This window comes from Streptopelia decaocto (assembly GCF_964273445.1).
Source record: "Streptopelia decaocto genome assembly, chromosome: 7".
Classification (NCBI taxonomy): Eukaryota; Metazoa; Chordata; class Aves; order Columbiformes; family Columbidae; genus Streptopelia; species Streptopelia decaocto.
The window spans coordinates 10,824,606-10,844,404 of record NC_138661.1 but is presented as its reverse complement, the minus strand read 5'-3'; the positions used below and the strand labels follow the sequence as shown (position 1 = coordinate 10,844,404).

Genomic DNA, 19,799 nt, shown 5'->3' with positions numbered 1-19,799 from the left:
AGTGATTGCCAGAAATACAGATGGCAGACTAATGAGATCTTCAGGAGCGCTCCTGATGAAGTTCCAATTCCTACCTGTGTTTTTTAAGTATCTTCTACTGAGATTTTAAAACGTGCGTTTTAAAGTTTTTAAAACCACTACATCTGAATCTATCCTGCTTCTTTTTTATTTTGCATTCTTAACATGCTTTTCTGGAGCATAGGAAAATATTTTCAGGCTTTTGAAGTGTCACAGGAAAATAAGCGTTTATTTAATTTAAAACTTTTTTTTCTTTTCATGTGGTTTTATTTGAAATAACAGGTACCCCTATTTATAGCCAGAAAGACACAGAGGTCAAACATTTAGGGTGGGATCTGTCTTATCCAACTTCAATAATCTAGAAGCTAGGCGGATAGTCTCAATCAGCCATCTAGGCCCCTTCTGTAGATAAATGGGGATGGGGAGGGAAGAGAGAGGTAGCTCTGCAGGCAATTAATTCCATGCCGAGATACTCATCCCACTATCTAAATCTGTTGCTCTTTGAAGGTGCCTATCTCTCTATTGATTTAAGATGGAGCCTGGATGACTAGCTCAGATTAGAGGGCAGACTTTTGGATGGTGACAGTTAGGATGAATTTCCTCACAACTGGCAGAATCAAATGTCTAAAAATTGAGAATGGAGGGTTTTATGTGTATCGCAAAAATTTAATGTATCCATTCTAAATGAATGAGGGGATTAGTTTATTACAGAGTACAACTTTCCTTTCAAAAATTACATTTTGCATTTGCTGTAATGCAGGAAGAATTAGCTGTAAGTAAACTATTTTAGAAGTTGAGTCACAAAAGTACTTCTATAACTTGCCAGGCAGTTAACATGCAGGTATGTAACAGATGATACAAACAAAAACAATAAGTATTTCAAGGAGAGTTTCACAGCAGGTAGCCTGAAATCTTTTGTGAAATACTGTGTAAAGTGTGTATATTTAAAGGAAAGATATTTTAATTTGTTAGCTATGGCCTTAAGTAACCTCTCATTCCAGAATCAAGCTGACTTCCTAAGGCTGCAACAATAAGGAATTCATACTGAACAATAGTCATATGTTGCCATGTTTGAATTCATATAGAGCCAATGCATTTTAAACCCCACCAAACCTGTTCAGAGATAAACTATAAATAATAATCTAAAAGAAACACTTTGATGTCTGTTTTGTATACAGTATTTGAGACACGTGAACAGGAGAAAGATACTTTTTCATCACTACCTTGTAATATTCTAAAGTAATGTATGCTGGACTAGATGACTAAGGTTCTAAAGTTTCCATAGCACAATCTACTCAGTGCATCATTCTAAAAAGGAGCATAATAATTAAAGCAGGAGTGAAGCCATGTGATCTGTATATAGCAGAGCTGTGTGCACTTCCTGGGGATTTGAGTGTCTGGTACGTCATGTGGTTCAGCCCTGCATTTGGTGGATTAGAGATGTAATTTCTTTAAACAATAACGTAAATTGTATGCTAAATCCAACACACGTGATGCAGAACGTACTTAGTGGAGAATGCTGTGGCCTCATTGAGAATGTGTTACTATACACTCCCATAAAATTCTTACACTAAAAGGTACTGTTAATTTTTCATGTTGTAGCTACAGAAGATACAGCTCTATAAGACGGATTATGTGCCATTGTTTTTACAGACGGAAAATCTTGTTCTGCTCCTCTGTAATTTATAATGATGAAACCATTAACTATATTCCAAAGGGTGGAGAAAACAAAAGCTTAAATGTCCTGGGAGAGGTCCTCTGTGCTTGTAGCTTTAGGTTTATAACCATTTGGACTCTCAATATACTTCTTTACAAAAACTTTTTTCTTAAATTTTCCATATGCCCATGATGAGTGGAAGTATCTCTGACTAACTAGATGATGGGTTATTAGTTGAAACATTAATTAGGGAGGGGATAGAGTAGCAAGTCAATGCTTCACTTTACTCCTTTGTTTATATGCTACTTCGTTTTGGGTGTATCACTTGGCTAAGTTTGAGGGGGAAAAGGACAGGTAGGTCATGTTTTAAGATTGAGTCCAGCCATTTCATTTGTTACTGTAAGTCTAAAATTGTTCTCGCGTATCTCAGCCATGATTCAGTGAGTCAAGTACTCAAGTGTTTTCAACAATTTCTGTATGAAGTGATTTCAAATGTTTTCTCTCTCAGCTAAAAGCCTAATGCAGAATTTTGTGATACACAATGAGTATTTAACCCATGCTGCAAAAATGATGGGCAGCTAATCTTCAACTTTTCTGTTAACCATCACTTCCTTGTTTAAGATCGACAACTACTTTTCACTATAATTTACTATAACTGAAAATAATCTGCTTTTTTTCCTTATATTTACTGCTGGATCAGATACAGGTTTTTTATGTTAAATTTGTATTATTCCCATATTCAAACCCAGTAATTCCTAATTTGAAATGTGTATCTTCTTCTAATATGTCTTTTTCTTGGTTAGCTTACTTGAGGTAAGTAGATCTACTAAGAAAAAACATGCAGAGGGTGTAACATAATGGAGCTCATGCTTCCTGCTCTTGTACCTGGTAATGGGTGAACTTCAAGGACTGCAGCTTGGGAGGGGAGATTAGGAAAGTTCTGTGCTCGATTTTGAAGTCTGGGATATACTGGAAGGTGTTTCTCAGCAATTACTGAGACACGGTGATGTGCAAAGGAGGCTTGGAGAGAAAAACATGTCTCTGAACAGAAGAATACTCACATATTGTAGGAGAAAGTAATTATAAAACAAATTAAACGTGTATTTGTAAAAAATTGTAATTTGTTTATACTTAGTATTTAAACTACATTATTAAGACTCCGCTACTGAAAATAACATTCCTTACCCTTTTTGCGTGTGTACTCATCACAGATTTTACAGATCAGAATACACAAGGTAAGTTTCCTCCAAAAATACAATAGAAAGTATTGAATCTATTTAAATAAAGCACCATTACAGTTGTGAAACAGGATATGGTTATGATTTAAGATACACCTCTATGGAAAACATGTCTTTATATATATATATATATATGTGTGTATATATATATATACACATATATATAAAAATATATATATATAATATATATAAAAATAAATATATAAAACCCCAAGGCCTTAAGTGATCACTTTTTGATTACCAAAAATTGTCAGAGCACGGCTGTCTTCTATACAGGTGTGTGCAATTTATTGTTAATCTGAGTTTTTCTGACACAGACACTTTTTTAATAGTCCATTTTTATAGAAGAGCAGCTGCACTCAATCTGACCAGCAGATGTAATCTAAGACATTTTATGTTTTTGTGCTTTACTGATCCTTAAAATTCAAATATTGCTTTTCCAGGTAATGATGTTCTAATCCTGGGAACATCAATGAGACAAGTTGTTTTGGCCTCTAAGTAGCTTGTCTTGAAACATATTTCTGAATAATTTTTATTTTTACTGTTGTGATCCCATGACAAGATTTACTACAATTCTTAGCTGCCTAAAGAGAAGACCATCAACAATAAAGGAGAGGAATTGTACAGGGCATTGATGGAACCCTACTGAAAATTATTCAGTGAAAAGCCCTAGAAATTGTGACAGTAGAAAATGTATCACCAGCATGTGTCTGGAATGTATTTTAGGTTGATTTATTCAAAGATATCATAATATGCAGCTGAACCTCAGAAGATTTGAAAGACTGGAAAGGAGTGTGTTTGTCATGGAGAAGTACTCACAATAACAGCCTACTTGCTCAGCAATGATTAGATGCTACCTTAAAGGTCTGTCTGTTGCTTATGTCTCACATTCAAAACCGGTATTTCTATTCTATAAAAGGACAAGCTACCACACAAGTAACTTGAATCTTTCCCCTTTTTCTTCCAACTGCTATGTAAAAGTTCTACACCATTTTTTTTCTTGCCTTCTGCTTCTGTCCTTCTAGACAGGCCTGAGTACATGTTTAAATTAGTAGCCGTAATTTAAAAAGAGGTGTGGTAGTTAGCATTAATAAGAATACATAATTTGAAAGCAAAGTAAAAATATTTTTGGCAAGATTCCTTTTATAATTGCATTACTCCAAAAAATTAACTAAATCAAAGTATGCTGAAAAGTATTTATGTCTTGCTGTTTACTGAAACAAGAATCAGATCCTTTGTTAAAACCTGTATGTCTCCAATTCTTAGCTTACTGAAAAACACCCATGCATAATTTAAATTTTTGCTAATTATTTTAAAGAAGTGTCTTGAGGTCCTAACTGGGACAAAAAGAATTATCATCTCACATGCCACTTGAAAATAAATGTGGAATACAACATAAGGAGAGAACTGTAATGTCAGGTATAAGAGAATTTAAAACTGGCCTATTTTTCTGTAAAAGTACACTACAGTAAAAGGTGTACCTGAAGCTGCAAAAAAGTATAGCTTGAGACTGTTCTCTGTACATCCTCAGGATAAATAATGGAGTTAATTATAGAAGTAGAAATGCTTTAGGTTAGACCCTAAAAAAAAAAAAAAAAAGGTATCCTTCCCTGTATTCTTGGTCCTGTATCGAATGCCTGCTCACATTCTAATCCATTTTATTAATCCCTCTTTTTTCCTCCCAGAATACTCTGGCTGTAGTTGTTGCCATTTTGCTTGTTTATATAACATTCCATATGAAATAATCTCAAAACAGTTCCTACTCCATACCTAAAGAATTCCCCCTTAATTGCAGCAATTCTTAATATTATCAAAAGTATGCTAAACACAACAGGTTAAAACAAGAAATGAAGACTACAACTGATACTGCAGGAAAAATCTGTGTAGGCAGAAGTAGTCACCAAAGGTGGGATTCATTGAGAATACTGTTAGTTCTACCACCCACAAAGTCCCTATTATCATTTCCTAGCACACACACTTCATTAGCTCTGAAGAAATCATTATTGTCTATTCCAGCAGATAGCTGAAGTTACTGTGATGATATGGATACAAAATAGTTAAAGGTCATGTCAATTTTAAAAAGTTACTTTAGGTTGTCGAAGGTCATAATAATTAAAAGTGTATTGTCATAATAGTGTGTTTTCATTTGATGACAACCAATAATTTCATTTGAAGAACCACTTCCAAATTTATCCTTTATTACTAAAAGTATTCTTCATGCAAGTATGGAGCATTAGATTATTGCGGTATAATTGTTCTCCCTGTTCCCTACTTGTTCGTTTGTTTGTCCCAATTAATTATAATAAGTGATACTATCGACTTGAGAAAGCGATGTGCTGTCACAGAGGAAGGAAGTATAGTTCTGCCTTTTTGCTGAAGCACAAGCTGACGTTCCTGATTTGTATACAGGGTGGAGTTCTGCATTCTTTTTATTCCTTTGAGTGTTGACAACGATGACAGTTCCTTTGGGAGAGACAGTACTTTGATCGTGTGTGTAGCTGGGTATGAAGAGGAAGTTCGCTTTAAATGATTGCAAGGGACACAATGACTTAGGAAAGCTGGGTGAGTGAATGGGAAGCTAGAAATTCTGATTCTTCTCCTTTTCTGCAAAAAAAGTACTATTTTTGTGCAGTAATGCAAGTTATAAACCAGGTTTGCTGTAAACAGGATCAGGAGATGGATCCAAATTAAAACAGAAAAAAAACCCCAGAAGGCTTGTTTTGTCATTTTAGAGGGGAAAAAAAAATATGAAAAATTGCCTGATCTGAGTCACAAATAGTTGTATCACCAAAACTATGAGGAGCAAGGCTCTGTAGTATACGGGTAGAAACCTCACAAGCTGGTACAGCTGCCAGAGTACTCATACTGTTAAACCACAACCAAGGAGATCATAGTAGCCTTAGCAGAATTTAATTAAAAATTCCAAATAATCCATTATTGTGGTGGTCAGTTCATTCTGAGTTAGGAGAGAGTAACTGTTTCCAAATAGTTTGCCTACAGGACTACAGACTACAGGAATTTCTTGTTTAGGAGTTCTTTGTAAATTACCAAATCAGAGTCATATGGCTTTATATTCTTAAGTAAAGAGAATATTAGCTGCTAAATGTTAGTTGCTAAAGGTCATGGAATTATGGTATGAAGAGCCGGCTGTTCAAGCACTATCTTGCCACTTCTTGTTCCCCTATTTACTGAATTGTTAACCAACATTTAATGCCTCAGGGAACCTCCTATCTTGCTGTTTTTTCCTCCCTAGTAACTTTACAGATTTCCGTAAATGAAACAATGGAGATTTCACACGTTGATTTCCTCAGTTTCATTTCAGCCATCTGGTGGTGATGTCACATATAATCATCACCTGTGCCTAACAAGCACCTGATAGTTTACCTTCCTTGGGGAACTGAAAGCACAATACACATAAACATACCAGCTCAGTATCAGCCTGGATTTGTACTTCAAACAGTGGTCTGCTATCGTGATTCAGATAAATAGCAGACTAGTTCAGCTGTTTCAGTTCCTTTAGATCATTTCCTGCAACTTTACTCATCCTCTCAATTAACATGAATAAACATTTGGGTTTTTTCCTAAGTTAGCCATTAAAGAGGTTAAGTAGGTTGGGCCCTGTGACTAATGTTTCCTTGGCTCTGATTGTACTTTGCTGCTCCCCTATGGTATTCCACAATACTTTATTAGCATGCAGGGGATACTCTGAGATTCCTAATTGTAGGACAACACTTGAAAATGTTCTAGAAATCTCAGAGCTCCACATTGAGAAATCCTAGCTGTAAGTACGACCTGGTATGGAGGGGCAAATACAGAACAACTTGTACTGTAAAAAAGACCATAGCTTGCATTAGCATTGTCATTATTAATACAGGTCCCTGCTGCTAAGCTTTCATGTTCTGCATTGCTTTAAAGAAAAAATACCAATGCCACAGCAAAACTTGGTCAAGATGGTGCTGCGGTATTTAGATGAGGTTTCTTAGGCCCTATAGGAGTTCGTTGTTGCACTTAACATTGCAAAAGTAGTAAACAGTCAGTTTTTGCCATTGCTGGTGCTTTATCACAGGCAAATGAAAAATGCAATTGCTGAGCTATTTTAGTATATAAAGTTTAAATGTAATCCTCTCATTTTAGACATGTCAGCAATATAAAGAAGCAGCAGCTAACAGGATACAGCATGATCCATCAATGAGCACTAAGCATTTCTCCCACCAGTGTTTAATTGTGAATCATGATTAATATCACCTCCACGAATAAAAATTCTGATCCTAAATATTCATTTGCATAGACAATAGGTTTGTTCAGTAGCTGAGGCTTCTCTATATAGACACCTATTGGGAACACGAAAACCTTTTTGAGTTAGCTTTCAACATCACCCTAGCTGAATTACAAAAAAGGGCACATATTCTAAATTAAGAGTATTCACTTCAAGGGTACTGCTTTGCAATGCTTCTCTACCTAGGGCTACGCTCCAGATGCTAGTGCTGCAAAGAAAATGGATTACTCCTTCCACACTTCACTGTAAATAGGAAATAGCACTTACAATGCCTTAGCTAACTTTCCTTTATTGTCTTTTATATTACCGGGTATGCTTCGGCATAGAGGAACAGAAAGTAGGTAGATAGTACTACAGGTGTTACACATTATGGGTGTATTGATTTCTGCCTGAGTCAAGCCACTGACTGAAAATTCCCTCCTTCTGGATCCTACTTAAGTGAAAACAAAAGCTATTTAAACATAAAAAGCAATTTTACTTCCCTTATCTCTTCCAGAGATTTTTGCGTTAAGGATCACAAACAGGAAGGAATATTCTGAAGCCTTATTAGAAATTTCCGACAGAGATGCACTAACATAAGAATCAACTGCAGATAGCATTACTTCAGTAGAAACTGTAGTTTTCATAACCCTGACATTGTTGCCCATATGTACTTCCTTTCCTTACTAGAAAGTCAAGCATGTCAGATATCAAGAAGCATTAAGAGATGAAGAAGGTTAAGTTTACCTAATAGTGCAGTTAACTGCTCCAAGGGCAGGTTAGCAGAAGCTCCTCTTGCTTTTCAATTAACGTCTAGGAGATCAGCCAGGTCGCTGATGTAGCTCAGCCCAGTGTGCTGGTTCTAGCTATGGTGAAGCAAATCCTGCCTTGATTGATGTTTTTTCCCTAGCTTGTTTTCCTCAGCTCTGTAACTGCAAATTGCTAAAGCAGGTCATTTGAAGTATGTGTAGTATCTTAGGAACTATAACTTAGTGATCATAAATTTGCATTACAAATGCACATATAGCTCTTTACCTAGCATAAGTTATTAACTAAACCACAACTCTGACCCACCCTGTAATCACCACTGGCCTAATATCTGTTCATGTGAAGCTCCATTTTCTTCTAGTTTTTATTCTCTGCTCCCTCCTTCTGGAGGCTTTTGCCTTTATGTAAAGAAACAAATAGTGAGTTATTTGACTTCCCATTCATTCTTCTATAGTGAGGAAACACTGAAAAGCCCACACAGAAATGATGAAAATGATGAAAGAATCAGCTAAAACGTATCAAGGGAAAGATGCAACAAGAAGGACAACTGTGGAAGAAATGTCAAGAATGCATGAAAGATAGATGTCACCTATTCGTTTCAAATTGATCAATGCTATACTTGAATTTTTAAAAAAAGCTTTCAGAGAAATATGACTGTTAGTTTTCCTCATTGTAGGTATACCTATTAAGCATAAGCAGAAGTATAAATTTTTAAGAAACTAAAGGCTACACAGTGCTTGGAATGTTTACCATGTGCAGGTAAGGTTATCAAGTATTAAAATACGAAATATTTAAGTTATAGCCAGATACTGCAATCAGAACGATTGAAAAGCAAAACTTCAATCAAGCTGAAAGATTTAAGATGTTTCAGTGAAGTAGTTAAAAAGATGTACGTAAGCATTAAGTCATTAAATGACTTAAGCCTCTTAATCTTTTCAAAAGCAGATTAGGCTAAATTTAAACAAAACATGACATGAAGTCCAATTTTGGTTTTATACTATGTATCCTTGATAAAGAATTCAGTATGTACAGTTCTGAAATCGGATGTTCATAAGATATCAGTTCCTAGAGTCTCCAAAATATAACAATACCTATGAAGTGATTTTGACAGCTGCCTACAAAAAGCCACTAATGACCCTTCCTAGTAATACATATATTACTTCTAAATTTCCAGGAAAAAGAAAAATTCTTTGAAGTCAGTTAAATGTTTGTTTATGCTTATATTAACTGCTGCCACAATGCGTGATTTCATTATTTCCTTTCAATTCTGAGATTTTCATAAACTCAAATGGCAGATGATGGCTCATGTAATCTCAGTTTTCTCATACAATATGGGCATGTTATTACTTACTCCTTTGCAAAATTTGTGACTAAAGGAAGAGCCTTTCAGCGTAATTCCTTAGCTCTACTGAATATAAAGGACAAAAATAGTTGTCAATAATGTACTTTTTAAAAACCTCTTTAAACATTTTGCATAGTGTTTTAATAACGATACAGCTTTTGCTTTAAATCCTTGCAGAAGTAAGAACTCTTTAAAACAGGGTAAGGTTTTAAAAATAAGTTTTTGTAACCTTAATTATTGCACTGTAAGTTGGTGAAAAGCTAAGAATTAAGTCCTCACATTTGGCATACTTTTAAATGACATTTTAAAAGTTGTAGGCAAAAAGGTATCATTAGAAAAAAAAAAGGACTTAATGCTATTGTAAGAAATGTTGGCTAATTCTACTACGAAGTTCAGTTATAGAAATTTGGTCCCTTTCAAGGTACTGTTGAAAAAGGTGAACTTGGAAGAACTATAGGAAACAAAAAATCCTTATTCTAAAAATTAGGTTAACAATACACTGTGGCATACTTTGTCCAACATGTTTAATTCCTTGTTGCTCAATGGATTTATTCTTTCTCCAATTACAGCAGTTGGATCAGGTACAGTTTTAGAATTAACTTCCCTATGGTTGTAACTTGCTTCATTTACAGTACAGATGACGAACCACCAAATTCATACTCCAAGAAGAGGTCTTTAATGATGGCCAGCACCGGAGGACTCTGAAACACAGAGACAATTTAGGCTGTTCAAACAGTAGAGCAAATCCATTCAGGAACGTTGTTCAGTACCTAGAACAGGAACTCTACATCTGAGCACAAGAAGTGGCAGATTCCACTGCCCTGTCAAATAAAACAAAACCTCAAACTGCATATATAAACTGGGTCAATACTAAAAATCCTCTTTTGCAAGATTTAAAGCACCATTATAGGCAAACATCCATTCTTGCTTAGTTTCGGTATGGTTCTTCCTAAATTAAAATTTATTGCTATTGTCCTCAAGTCTACTTGGCAGTATTTTCACTAATTACATATTTTTAAATGTAAATAATGTTTGCATATAGAAGTCTGACTAGGAGCAAATGGACTGTCTATCATGGAACAGAAAGTTAACTGAGATATAGCAGCTCAAGAAAAATTCCAGTGTGATGTCAGAAGAAACTGTCCATAAATATCTAAACACTACTTTATAGAAGATAAAAAATAAAAATTCAAAATACAAGTTTAAACTTCTTAGTTTCCTGACAGCTAAAATAGCAGCTACTCTTAAGACTGTGCTGATTTAAGTAATTCCATTAACTATTGTTACTATTATTTAAAATAATTTCAACCCCTCCAATCAAGGCGTACCACTTCCATTGTACTCCTAAAACCACCGCAAAGGACAGTTTAAGACAGAGGTACAGATTCATAGATGTTTCTATATTATAAAACTATCCATACAACCAAAACTATATATTTTGAAATAGTGTTTAAACATTTTCTAAATCCATAACTTAAGCCCCAAACTCATGTAAAATATGCTAAGCTAATTTTTGCTGCAGTAATTTAAAAAATACAACAGATTATTAGATATTTAATACTTACTGTCTGCCACTGCTTTTTTGCCTGGAAAAAAAAGAAAAACCCAAGTTGAACAATAACAGTTAAAGTTCCATTAGATTATACTGCTTATGGTTTGCTAATTAGCTTGAAGATTTTAAGTGTACAACAGCTACTTTCCATGGCACATGTCAGTAAACCTTACATTGATTTCTTAAAAGTTGTTTGTTTTTAATTATACAAGAGTCCATGCATTTAGAAATTGTAGCCATGAAGGCTCCTACTGTAATTCAAAAGAAATGTATACAGAATGGTACTATTTTACATAATATATAGATATAAATACACACAACATACAGATAGAAACTGAAGTGACAAGAATACAGTTTGCTTTAAAGTCTTCCTTTGAGTGAAACAGCTTATTTTACGTTCCCCTTGTAACTGTTCTCTTAAAACACTGATTCACAGTGATCAGCAAGAAGAGATGGAAATAAATTTTCATAAGGACGGCAGTCCTAAGAGGTTGTACAATCTTCACCCTTGAAAATATTCATTTGAATTATGAATAAGGCCATGAGCATCCTGGTCTAACTCTGCCCTAACTACTTCAACCAGTGTCTTGGACCAGGTGAGCTCAAGAGGTCCCTTCCAATCTAAGTTATTCTACAGCATACTCTTTTATAAATATACCTATTATTTGCAAACCTGTTCCCCAAACTGTTGAAGAGGCTACAGCTATTAAAAGCTAGCTTCAGTTTAAAATAATGCCTAGCGTACAGTTGCCCCATATCAAGGTTTTGACCCTCAAAACCCTACACCACATCTATTATCTAACTCATAAATGAAAATAAAAGTAGCATAACATGAATGCACACCTGAAAAAGTCTGTCAATTTTTCAATTTTTGAAATTAAATAAGTTAAAGCAAAAGTTAAGTTATATTTTTTCTCTCTGACTGTTCGTCTACTTATATTTACATAAACTTTTAAGTGTAGTGTTACATCTTTGGACATGCTACAAGTTATTTGGACAAAGCTAGAGAAATACTGAGGTAACGTCACTCAACTGTTCCCACAGTGAGTTCCTTTCCCTGTCAAGTTTGTCTACAGTTTATAACATTTCATTGTTCATGACAGTTAGCAAAGGCTTTGATTTGGAATTTTTTCAGCATAGCCTAAAATTGAAGAACAAGACCTTTAAGACACCATAATCTGTTATACCCTTCTGCTTTGAGGAACCTGACCCACTCTAATTTATTAGTTTTACATTAGATGTTTTGTTTCTTCCTCTGAGAAAGTGCTCCACTATCACCAACATACATACATTTTAATGTTCAGTGATGTACCTCACATTTTGAGGTGCATCCGCCCAAAATAAACTAAGTACTTTACCTGTCACAAATTCACATGGGAAAAACTTTTGAAAACTGTATTTTCTTGCAGATCTTGAGCAAAAACTCAAAAACATAAGGATTCTAAAAAAATTCTAATCAAAGTAAGTTCTAGTTCAAAACAACCTTACATTTCACATCAGGACAAATCTACAGAAGTCTCTGGCTATAGCTTGCAAGTTAGATGGAAGTTTTAAAAACCAATAACTAAGTTACCTAATCTTCATAATGCAGGCACAGTTACACTGGTATTTGAGTATTTTTGTTAGTGTAACCCTCCATAATACACTGAGCATGTTAAAACTTCTAAATTTTTATGGCAAATACCTGGCCTTAAGTAAGAGTGTTAACTTCTTATTTGTTGGATGTTTTCCATGACTGATTTCTAACTGTAGATTATCATCTACAAACCTTATCTTTAAAGTAACAGCTAATGAAGACTGTAATGTGTAACTTACCACCATATGAAATTTTGTAATAGGCATAAGCTGTTAATGCTACACCAACCCATATTTCTTGATACACGGTAGTGAAGTAGAATTTCATGGCTCTCAATGACTTTGGAATCATGGACTGCACCATCTGAAAATTACAAGAAGTTTTGCAATGGTGAGCTTCTTGTCTGCTGTATTTTATTATATACATACACATATGTGTTTATGTACATACACACTCGCGATATACACCAGCAGCAGTTTACAGGTTAAAAAAATCAATCCCCAAACATGCAAAAGTACTTATTCCAAACTAAAGCAATGAAAATTCAGAGTTAAGGTCACAATATATGTGCTAAGACAATAAAAAAATAATAATTTTCAGCTGATGAAAGGGTGGAAAGATGACTCAATAGAGCATTTTGCAGAGTAGCAATAATTAGGCTCCACTCTCCCCATCAGTGACAGCTCTGCTGGAGAAAAGCTTCGTTCCAGACAAGCCGGAGAGGCTGCTCACTTGCACTGCTGAGTTCGTTTCCCTCCCACCCCCAAAGCTATCTCTCCCAACATAGTAATTTCTACTCTAAATAGCAAAATAAATGATGTCAAGCTACTGAATTAATGATTTATTATGGATATTTTACTTTCAAAATATGCTCCAAAAGCAAGAAGCCTGTTTATTTTTTCCCTTTCTACACAGCTTTGTTAGACAAACAGAAAACTGCAAGATGTTTTAAAATAAAGCTTACCCTAACCCCCATACATACTAGTACACATTTGCACCACAAAGGCACTGAAATACTACATGTTCTACTGTCTTACATATAGCACTTCACCCCTATAAAGTCACTATTCACACTTACTACAACTCAATAAAGTCAGCTATATATATATATATGGGCAGTGTATGGTAAAATAGAGTCCCAGGATTTAAAAGCAGATTAAACTTTTATGAGGTAATGCTTACTTACTTATTTGCCATTACTAAATGTAAAGCACCCTTTGGCAAGCATCAAAGAGAAAAGGATGCAAGGGTAGCCAATGTCAAAACCACCGGGAAAATCTAGGTCCTTCTTAATGAAAACGTCTTTATGATAATTAATGTATAATTACAGACAAACCCATATTTATCTTTATTTATGAACAGACATTTCAATAAAATTTTCTTATTGTGGACAGACTGCCTGAAACAGTGTTGCACTTCCAGCAATACTGTTAGGAACACTGCACCTCCCCCTAAGTTCCCAGTATTTGGAGTTTCAGATGAATAGTGCTGTAATAGCCGTCATTCTGCTACAGCAGAGTATCAAGACACAGCAACAAACAAGCAGAGAGAAGAGAAAGTAAGCAAAGGCTTTTCCTCCCACCACTACGAAGCACAGAGAATAAGTGATTCTATTTCCAATGAGCACCCTGATAAAACCTTTCCCCAAGGCCTCGGTGGGCGCGACGTCGTTCAGGCCTTTTTTTTTTTTTTTCTGACATCTACCAGGAACGGCGCTGAATTTGCTTCCTCACTGCCCCCCCGCCGTGCCCGCACCGCACCCGGAGCACCGCCCGCCCGGGGCCTGACCCGCAGCCCCATCCGCACGGGGGGGCGGGTAACGGCTGAGCTCGAGCGCCCCTGGCAGCGGCCCCCACTCCCCCTCCTTCCCCCGGCTGAACCACAACAGCCGCCCTGAGACACCCCGGGGCGGTGCCCGCCGACAACCGGCAGGCCGCGTTTGGGCCGGAACCCACCGTGACGGCCGGGAGAGCGCGGGCGGCCGCCGAAGGTCACCGGGCTGGGGACAGTCTCCGCTATCGCCGCGGGGGATGCTGGGAAAGGACGAGAGAAAACCTCGGGCTAATCGAGAACAACGCCGCCGCGCAGCGCCCCCTAACGCCGCGGAGGACCACGGCGCACTCCGCTGTCAGCCGAGCGCTGGTGCCGCCGCTGCTCCTCGTGCACCGGAGCGCGCGGAGAACGCGGCCTCGCGCGGCACATAGACCCGTCAAGTCCCTGCGGCCCCTCAGCCGCCCCAGGGCCCTGCCCGACCCTCACTGAGCTCCTGCTGCTCAGTGCCAGGGCCCCTCTCACCAGAGTTCTGCCCGATCCGCACCTCACTTGCCGGGAACACGGTGACTGTCCTGTGTGACAGACAACGCCCTGAAGCGCCCGCAAGTCTTTACACAGCGAACAGCATGTCCTGGGGGGGCGGGGAGCCACCCGCTGGTCCGATTCAGGAGGGCTGAGGCATCTACACGCCTGTGGGACATTTCCCGGGGGCGACGGGAGGGACAGGGCGACTGAAATCCCAGAGCAGCTCCCGGCCATTGTTCTGGGAGTGTGAGGGGGGAACAAACTGCCCCGCATCCTCGTGTTTGAACCGGGAAGGACCACGGCCCCGGGAAGAGCGCGGGAATCACCGGCGGGACAGGCGGGGCCTGGGCCTGGGTCACGTGCTGGGGGCGGGGCCGGGCCGAGGGCGGGAAGAGGCACGGTGGGGCCGGGCGCGCGTGAGGTGGGAGCCACGTGTCGCCGCCATCATGCTGCGGCAGCTCACCGAGGAGCAGATCAGAGACTGGTTCACCATCGGCAAAGCCGTCACCGATGTCGAGTTCTTGGGCGAGGAGGCGCAGGCTGGCACCCTGCATGGCCCCCCCTGCAGCCCCCCGAGCCCGTTTGCTGCACGGGAGCCGTTAATGGCTGTGGGGTGAGTGTGGGGCTTGGAGATGCTCTTCACAGCCAGGGTGAAGCTCTGTTTGTGAGGACACCGGTGGCCTCCCTTCTGTCATGTGCACCTGTGGTCCCTGGGATGCAGGGCATTCCCTCAGGGTCTAGACTGCTGCCTCTGGCTCCCCTGCTCTGGGCTCAGGTGGATTCTGGCCTAACATCCAGCATAATATTTGAGGCTGTAGTCCAGGTGTGGTTAGTTGTGTTTTTGTTGTCTTAAGCTGTTTTCTTGCTTGCTATTTAACCTCTTGTCTTGCTCATCTCTAGATGTGGTACATGTAGGATTATCTTTCTCTGAAGTGCATTGGTGCTGGTGTGCAGTTATGGCTAGTGCTGCTAAAAAAAATGGAATAGTGTTAGAAAAGACTTGGTTCAGCTGTGTGTGTAGCTTAGGAATTTTTGCAGTAGCGAGTGATAAAATGAGATTTGGGAGTAAGCTTACGTGTTCATTAAGGAATAATATGCTCACAGGGTATTTTTATGCATTTAAATATTAAATTAGCGAGCAACACTGCTGATTTGGGCTGTTGTTTTCCCCTCAAAGTCCCTTCACAGTATTACTGGCTTCTGTTATGTTGTTTTCAGTGGTTGATTGTTGGATGTTGAATAATTATTTTACAGTACATAAAGATTTTGACGCTATTTCCATACGTTATTTGTAACTAAGCAGTTTTGAGTAGATACATCCTTTGTTTATACCACAGTTCGTAAGCAAATATTCCTAATAAGATGTAGGTTTTACCTACTCTGAAACTTTCTTGGTAAGTTTAATTTGTTATGCTATACATTTGTGAAAATTTGACTTATCTGCTCCTCTTCCTTTCTCTAGTGTTTCCTCTCCAGTCAGCAATTCTCCAGCAGTTAAGATAATGATGTCACGTAAAGCAGATGTTCTCAGTTACTGCAAACTGAATCTTTGCTTCACTATTTGAACTTTAGTTTTCTCTGAGTAGCAGTTAACAGTCTGTTTTCCTGAGTTGACTGCTAAGTGTTTTCTAACAGAACTGTGTATGTTCATTGCTCTTGTGACTTATCTGAAACTTTTAAGTTACCAGGGTAAAGCTAGTTGAAGGTATATTGGTGTTTTACTCCTTGGATGTGCTTTATTCTCAGATGGCAGAGCTTACAGCCAAGGAGGAGAACTGTGTGTATATTTGAATAGCAGCCAGGTAATATGGTTTTCACTAGTGTCTGGGTACTGCGAGAAAAACCCAACCAAACAGAAACAACCCCAAACTTTTCCCTGGATGCTGCTTAAACTGGGAGGTGTTCTGACAGTGTGTAGTAATGTTGGTATTTAGATCAGGTTTGGTTAGTCTATCTGTGGTGGCTATAGTAAAGTGGTTTGTATACACTTTCATAGTAATAAATAATATTTTACAAAAGTGTTACTGAGACTGATGGGATATAGAAGCCTCACATCTCTCTTAAAAAGTAGAACGTGTTCTCCTTTTCCAATGGTGCCTTGTTTTCCAAGGCTTTTAAGATTATCTTGTTATCTGAACTACCTCTAAAATAGGAGTATTAGTAATTGAGCTTGTTAGACAGAGAGAAAGGTTCTCAGAAATTGTGGCTGGAATTCTGATCCTTAAATAACTCATTGGTTAACTTTTTAATAGCTCTGATTACATTTAACTGAATGAAAAGAAATTTAGACCCTTAAATCCTTCCTTGTTTTCAAGACATTTGTGGTTCACATTAAAACACTTAAAGGCTTAAATGTGGAAACAGTGGTTATTCTCTCTTTGTTTTCTTCCATTTCATAGGTGTAGCTTTCACCAGCCAGCTTATTTGGCTAAAAACACTGTATGCTGTTCTGCACATCTGTGCAGGTGGGAGATGTGCTGCCGCTTGAAATTATTACCACTCGCCTTTCTGTACTGGGGTGGTTTGTGTTGGCTGCCTGCCGGTGTCAGAAATATCAGCTGGTTTAGTGCGAGGAACAATATAGTTTCCAATCACCTCATTCAAATCATGTAGGCCATAAATAAAAAGTGCTTAAAGAGACAGCCAAGTTCTCAGACAGTGATCTTCAGCAGGGACATAATGACTGGCCTACAGCCATGTCACCGCTATCTGATACAGCTGAAATTTAAGTGTAAGCTAAATTCCAGAAAATAGCTCATCTTACCTGGTGGACTGAGGTGCGGATTCTCTTTGTAGCATGTTGCAGTAAACCCAGCAGATTTCTTTAAAAAATGTTTACCTTTTTCAGTTCGTCTTCTTGCTCTTACACCTTTGCTTCTTTTGGGCTTTTCTCTGCTCTTAACTAGAGAGTAAAAATATTTTAACCAGATGAAAGTGCTCATCTTCTGTAAAGTTTACCTCATTTCTGTTTTTGAAAAGATGGACAAAGTGAGGTCTTAGCAGATGGAATTTTCTCAGCCTTTGGAGAAGGCTGTATCCTGTATCCTCTCCAGTTCCCAGCTGTTTTTTTTTTTCTCCCTCTCCTTTTCTCCCAAGTGTGGACAGTAGAACTGCATGCAGTAGCCTAGTATCACTTTGATCAATAAAATGCACGCATAAGAGTAGATAAGCCTTTTTGTGTGTTTCCTTAGCATTGTGTTGGGATTTAACACTGAATTGGCTATGATGCCTAGATAATTTTTTTAAAACTATTACACAGCAATTGCCTTTTGGCATATGTTGTATTTGATGGTCCTTGTTTCTGGACTTAAAATACTACATTTGCTTATGTTAAAGTGAAATTAAAGTGAAATTTATGAAGAACGGGTAAGTTGTATCTGTCCTCCTGTGGGGTTGTTTGGTGGGGTTTGTTTGTTTGTTTCTGTTTGTGTGTGTTTTGGTTCATTATTTTTTTTTTTTTCCCTACCTGTTTTTGATGATCTTAAAGGTAAGTGGACCTTGCATGTTTACTGGCCTACCTTTTTCCAGAAACTAGAATTTGGAAGCTAAAGTTTTAGGGATTTTTTCACATATTTTGCAATAGAAAGCCGTGAAGGTAACGTTTTAAGAAACTAATTTATGTGGATTACCATTACAGGAATCTTGCACATCTGACCAAATAAAAATTATTTTCTGAAACCAGCATTGTCAATGTTAATTCTCAGTGTAAAATTATGCTAGTGCCTTTTATATGCTCAATACCTGATTGCCCTCTTTCTTATGGAAAAGGTATTTGAACTTTAACTCTTTGGGGAGCTTTATCACTAAGGAAGAACCTTTCTTTCAAACCATCCTGCCCTCATGCAGGGATCTCTGTCTGGATTGTTTAGAACTGCATGAGAAGAATCTGATACTCTATTCTGCATCAGTAGGGTGGAGTAAGTTGAGAACAATTCTTGTTATTTGCCCACAAATTGACAGCTGCACAAAAGGAGGGCAGAGAGTTTATACCAGCTCTGAGCTTGCACATGCTTGTGAAGTTTTGTGTATTTAGTATGGGAAGTGGAGGTACCAATCACTTTTGGTATTGAGTTGCAATTTTTTATTATTCTAAACCTGTAGGAACTGATTTACTCTAGTCCTCTAGCACTTTGTCAGGTGTATGCAGGAGTTCTGATTGTTTCACCTTCTCTGTATATTATGCTCCACTCTTCTGCATGAAATGTTCTCTAGAATATAAGCTTTCCAAATTTGTTGTTTTTGGTTTTTTTTTTTCCAGTAATAGTTTTATATTTTCTGAAAATATTGTGCAATGTTTTCAATGAATTTATGTTGCAGTATTAGTAAATTCTTTCTTGAGTGGGGGATACAACTGTGGAGCAAAAGGAAATATCTTTCAGTCGTATGCTAACACCTTAAGGAAATCTGAATGTCTTTTTCAGTATGTTTGAAGAAAATATCAGAGGAAGCAGTTTTCCTCTGTGTTTGCAAAATAGTACGTTTTGTGAATTGGGCCATGTGAGTCTTGCCCTTTTTTTTTTTTTTTTTTTTAATGATGTGGCAGACAAATTAAAAGTAAATCTGCAGATGAAGAGCTTATGTAAAAGACATGTAAAAATTTGTTACGTACAGTGGTGGGAGCCCAATCGGAAATGTAGCGAACTGAGTTCTGGCATATGTTTTCATTGATTTTCTGCTCTAATTGTTTGCTGAGACCATAACTTCTACGTATCCAATCAGTCTTGTAAAACGTTATTATGAACCCACAATGATAGATGATGGCAACTGAAAACCATGAAATTTTGTTTTACTTAAGGAGATCAGCTCTTGCTTTGGAAATGATCTGTTGACTCTTTTGCTGTTCTGGAGAAGAACTGTCTGATTTGATCAAGAAGTTTAAGTTCAATCCAGAGTCAGGGTTTCAGGTTAACTTCCAATAAGCCAAATGAAGAAGCACAACTATTTGAAATAAAATGATTCAGTAACTTCTTAAAGAATACAGAGCTAGTTGTTAAATGCCATTAAATATCCAATGTTTTAATTTAGTTGTCTATCTTCACACTATTTTCAGTATGTGCAGACTACATTTTGGAATAAATATAGAAACAGTACATGC

The 19,799-nt window shown here is 37.7% G+C and overlaps 1 protein-coding gene across 1 annotated transcript; it reads right to left on the bottom strand.

The window, feature by feature from the left end:
- Positions 1 to 8,755: 8,755 nt before the first annotated feature.
- On the bottom strand, positions 8,756 to 14,480 carry ATP5MJ (ATP synthase membrane subunit j). Its single transcript, XM_082058523.1, has 4 exons — positions 14,362 to 14,480; positions 12,646 to 12,769; positions 10,844 to 10,864; positions 8,756 to 9,979 (listed from the first exon to the last, which is right to left on the bottom strand). Exons 2-4 carry the CDS (start codon positions 12,767 to 12,769, stop codon positions 9,954 to 9,956), a joined length of 171 nt encoding a protein of 56 aa, XP_081914649.1. The 5' UTR covers positions 14,362 to 14,480; the 3' UTR covers positions 8,756 to 9,953.
- Between the last annotated feature and the right edge of the window lie 5,319 nt (positions 14,481 to 19,799).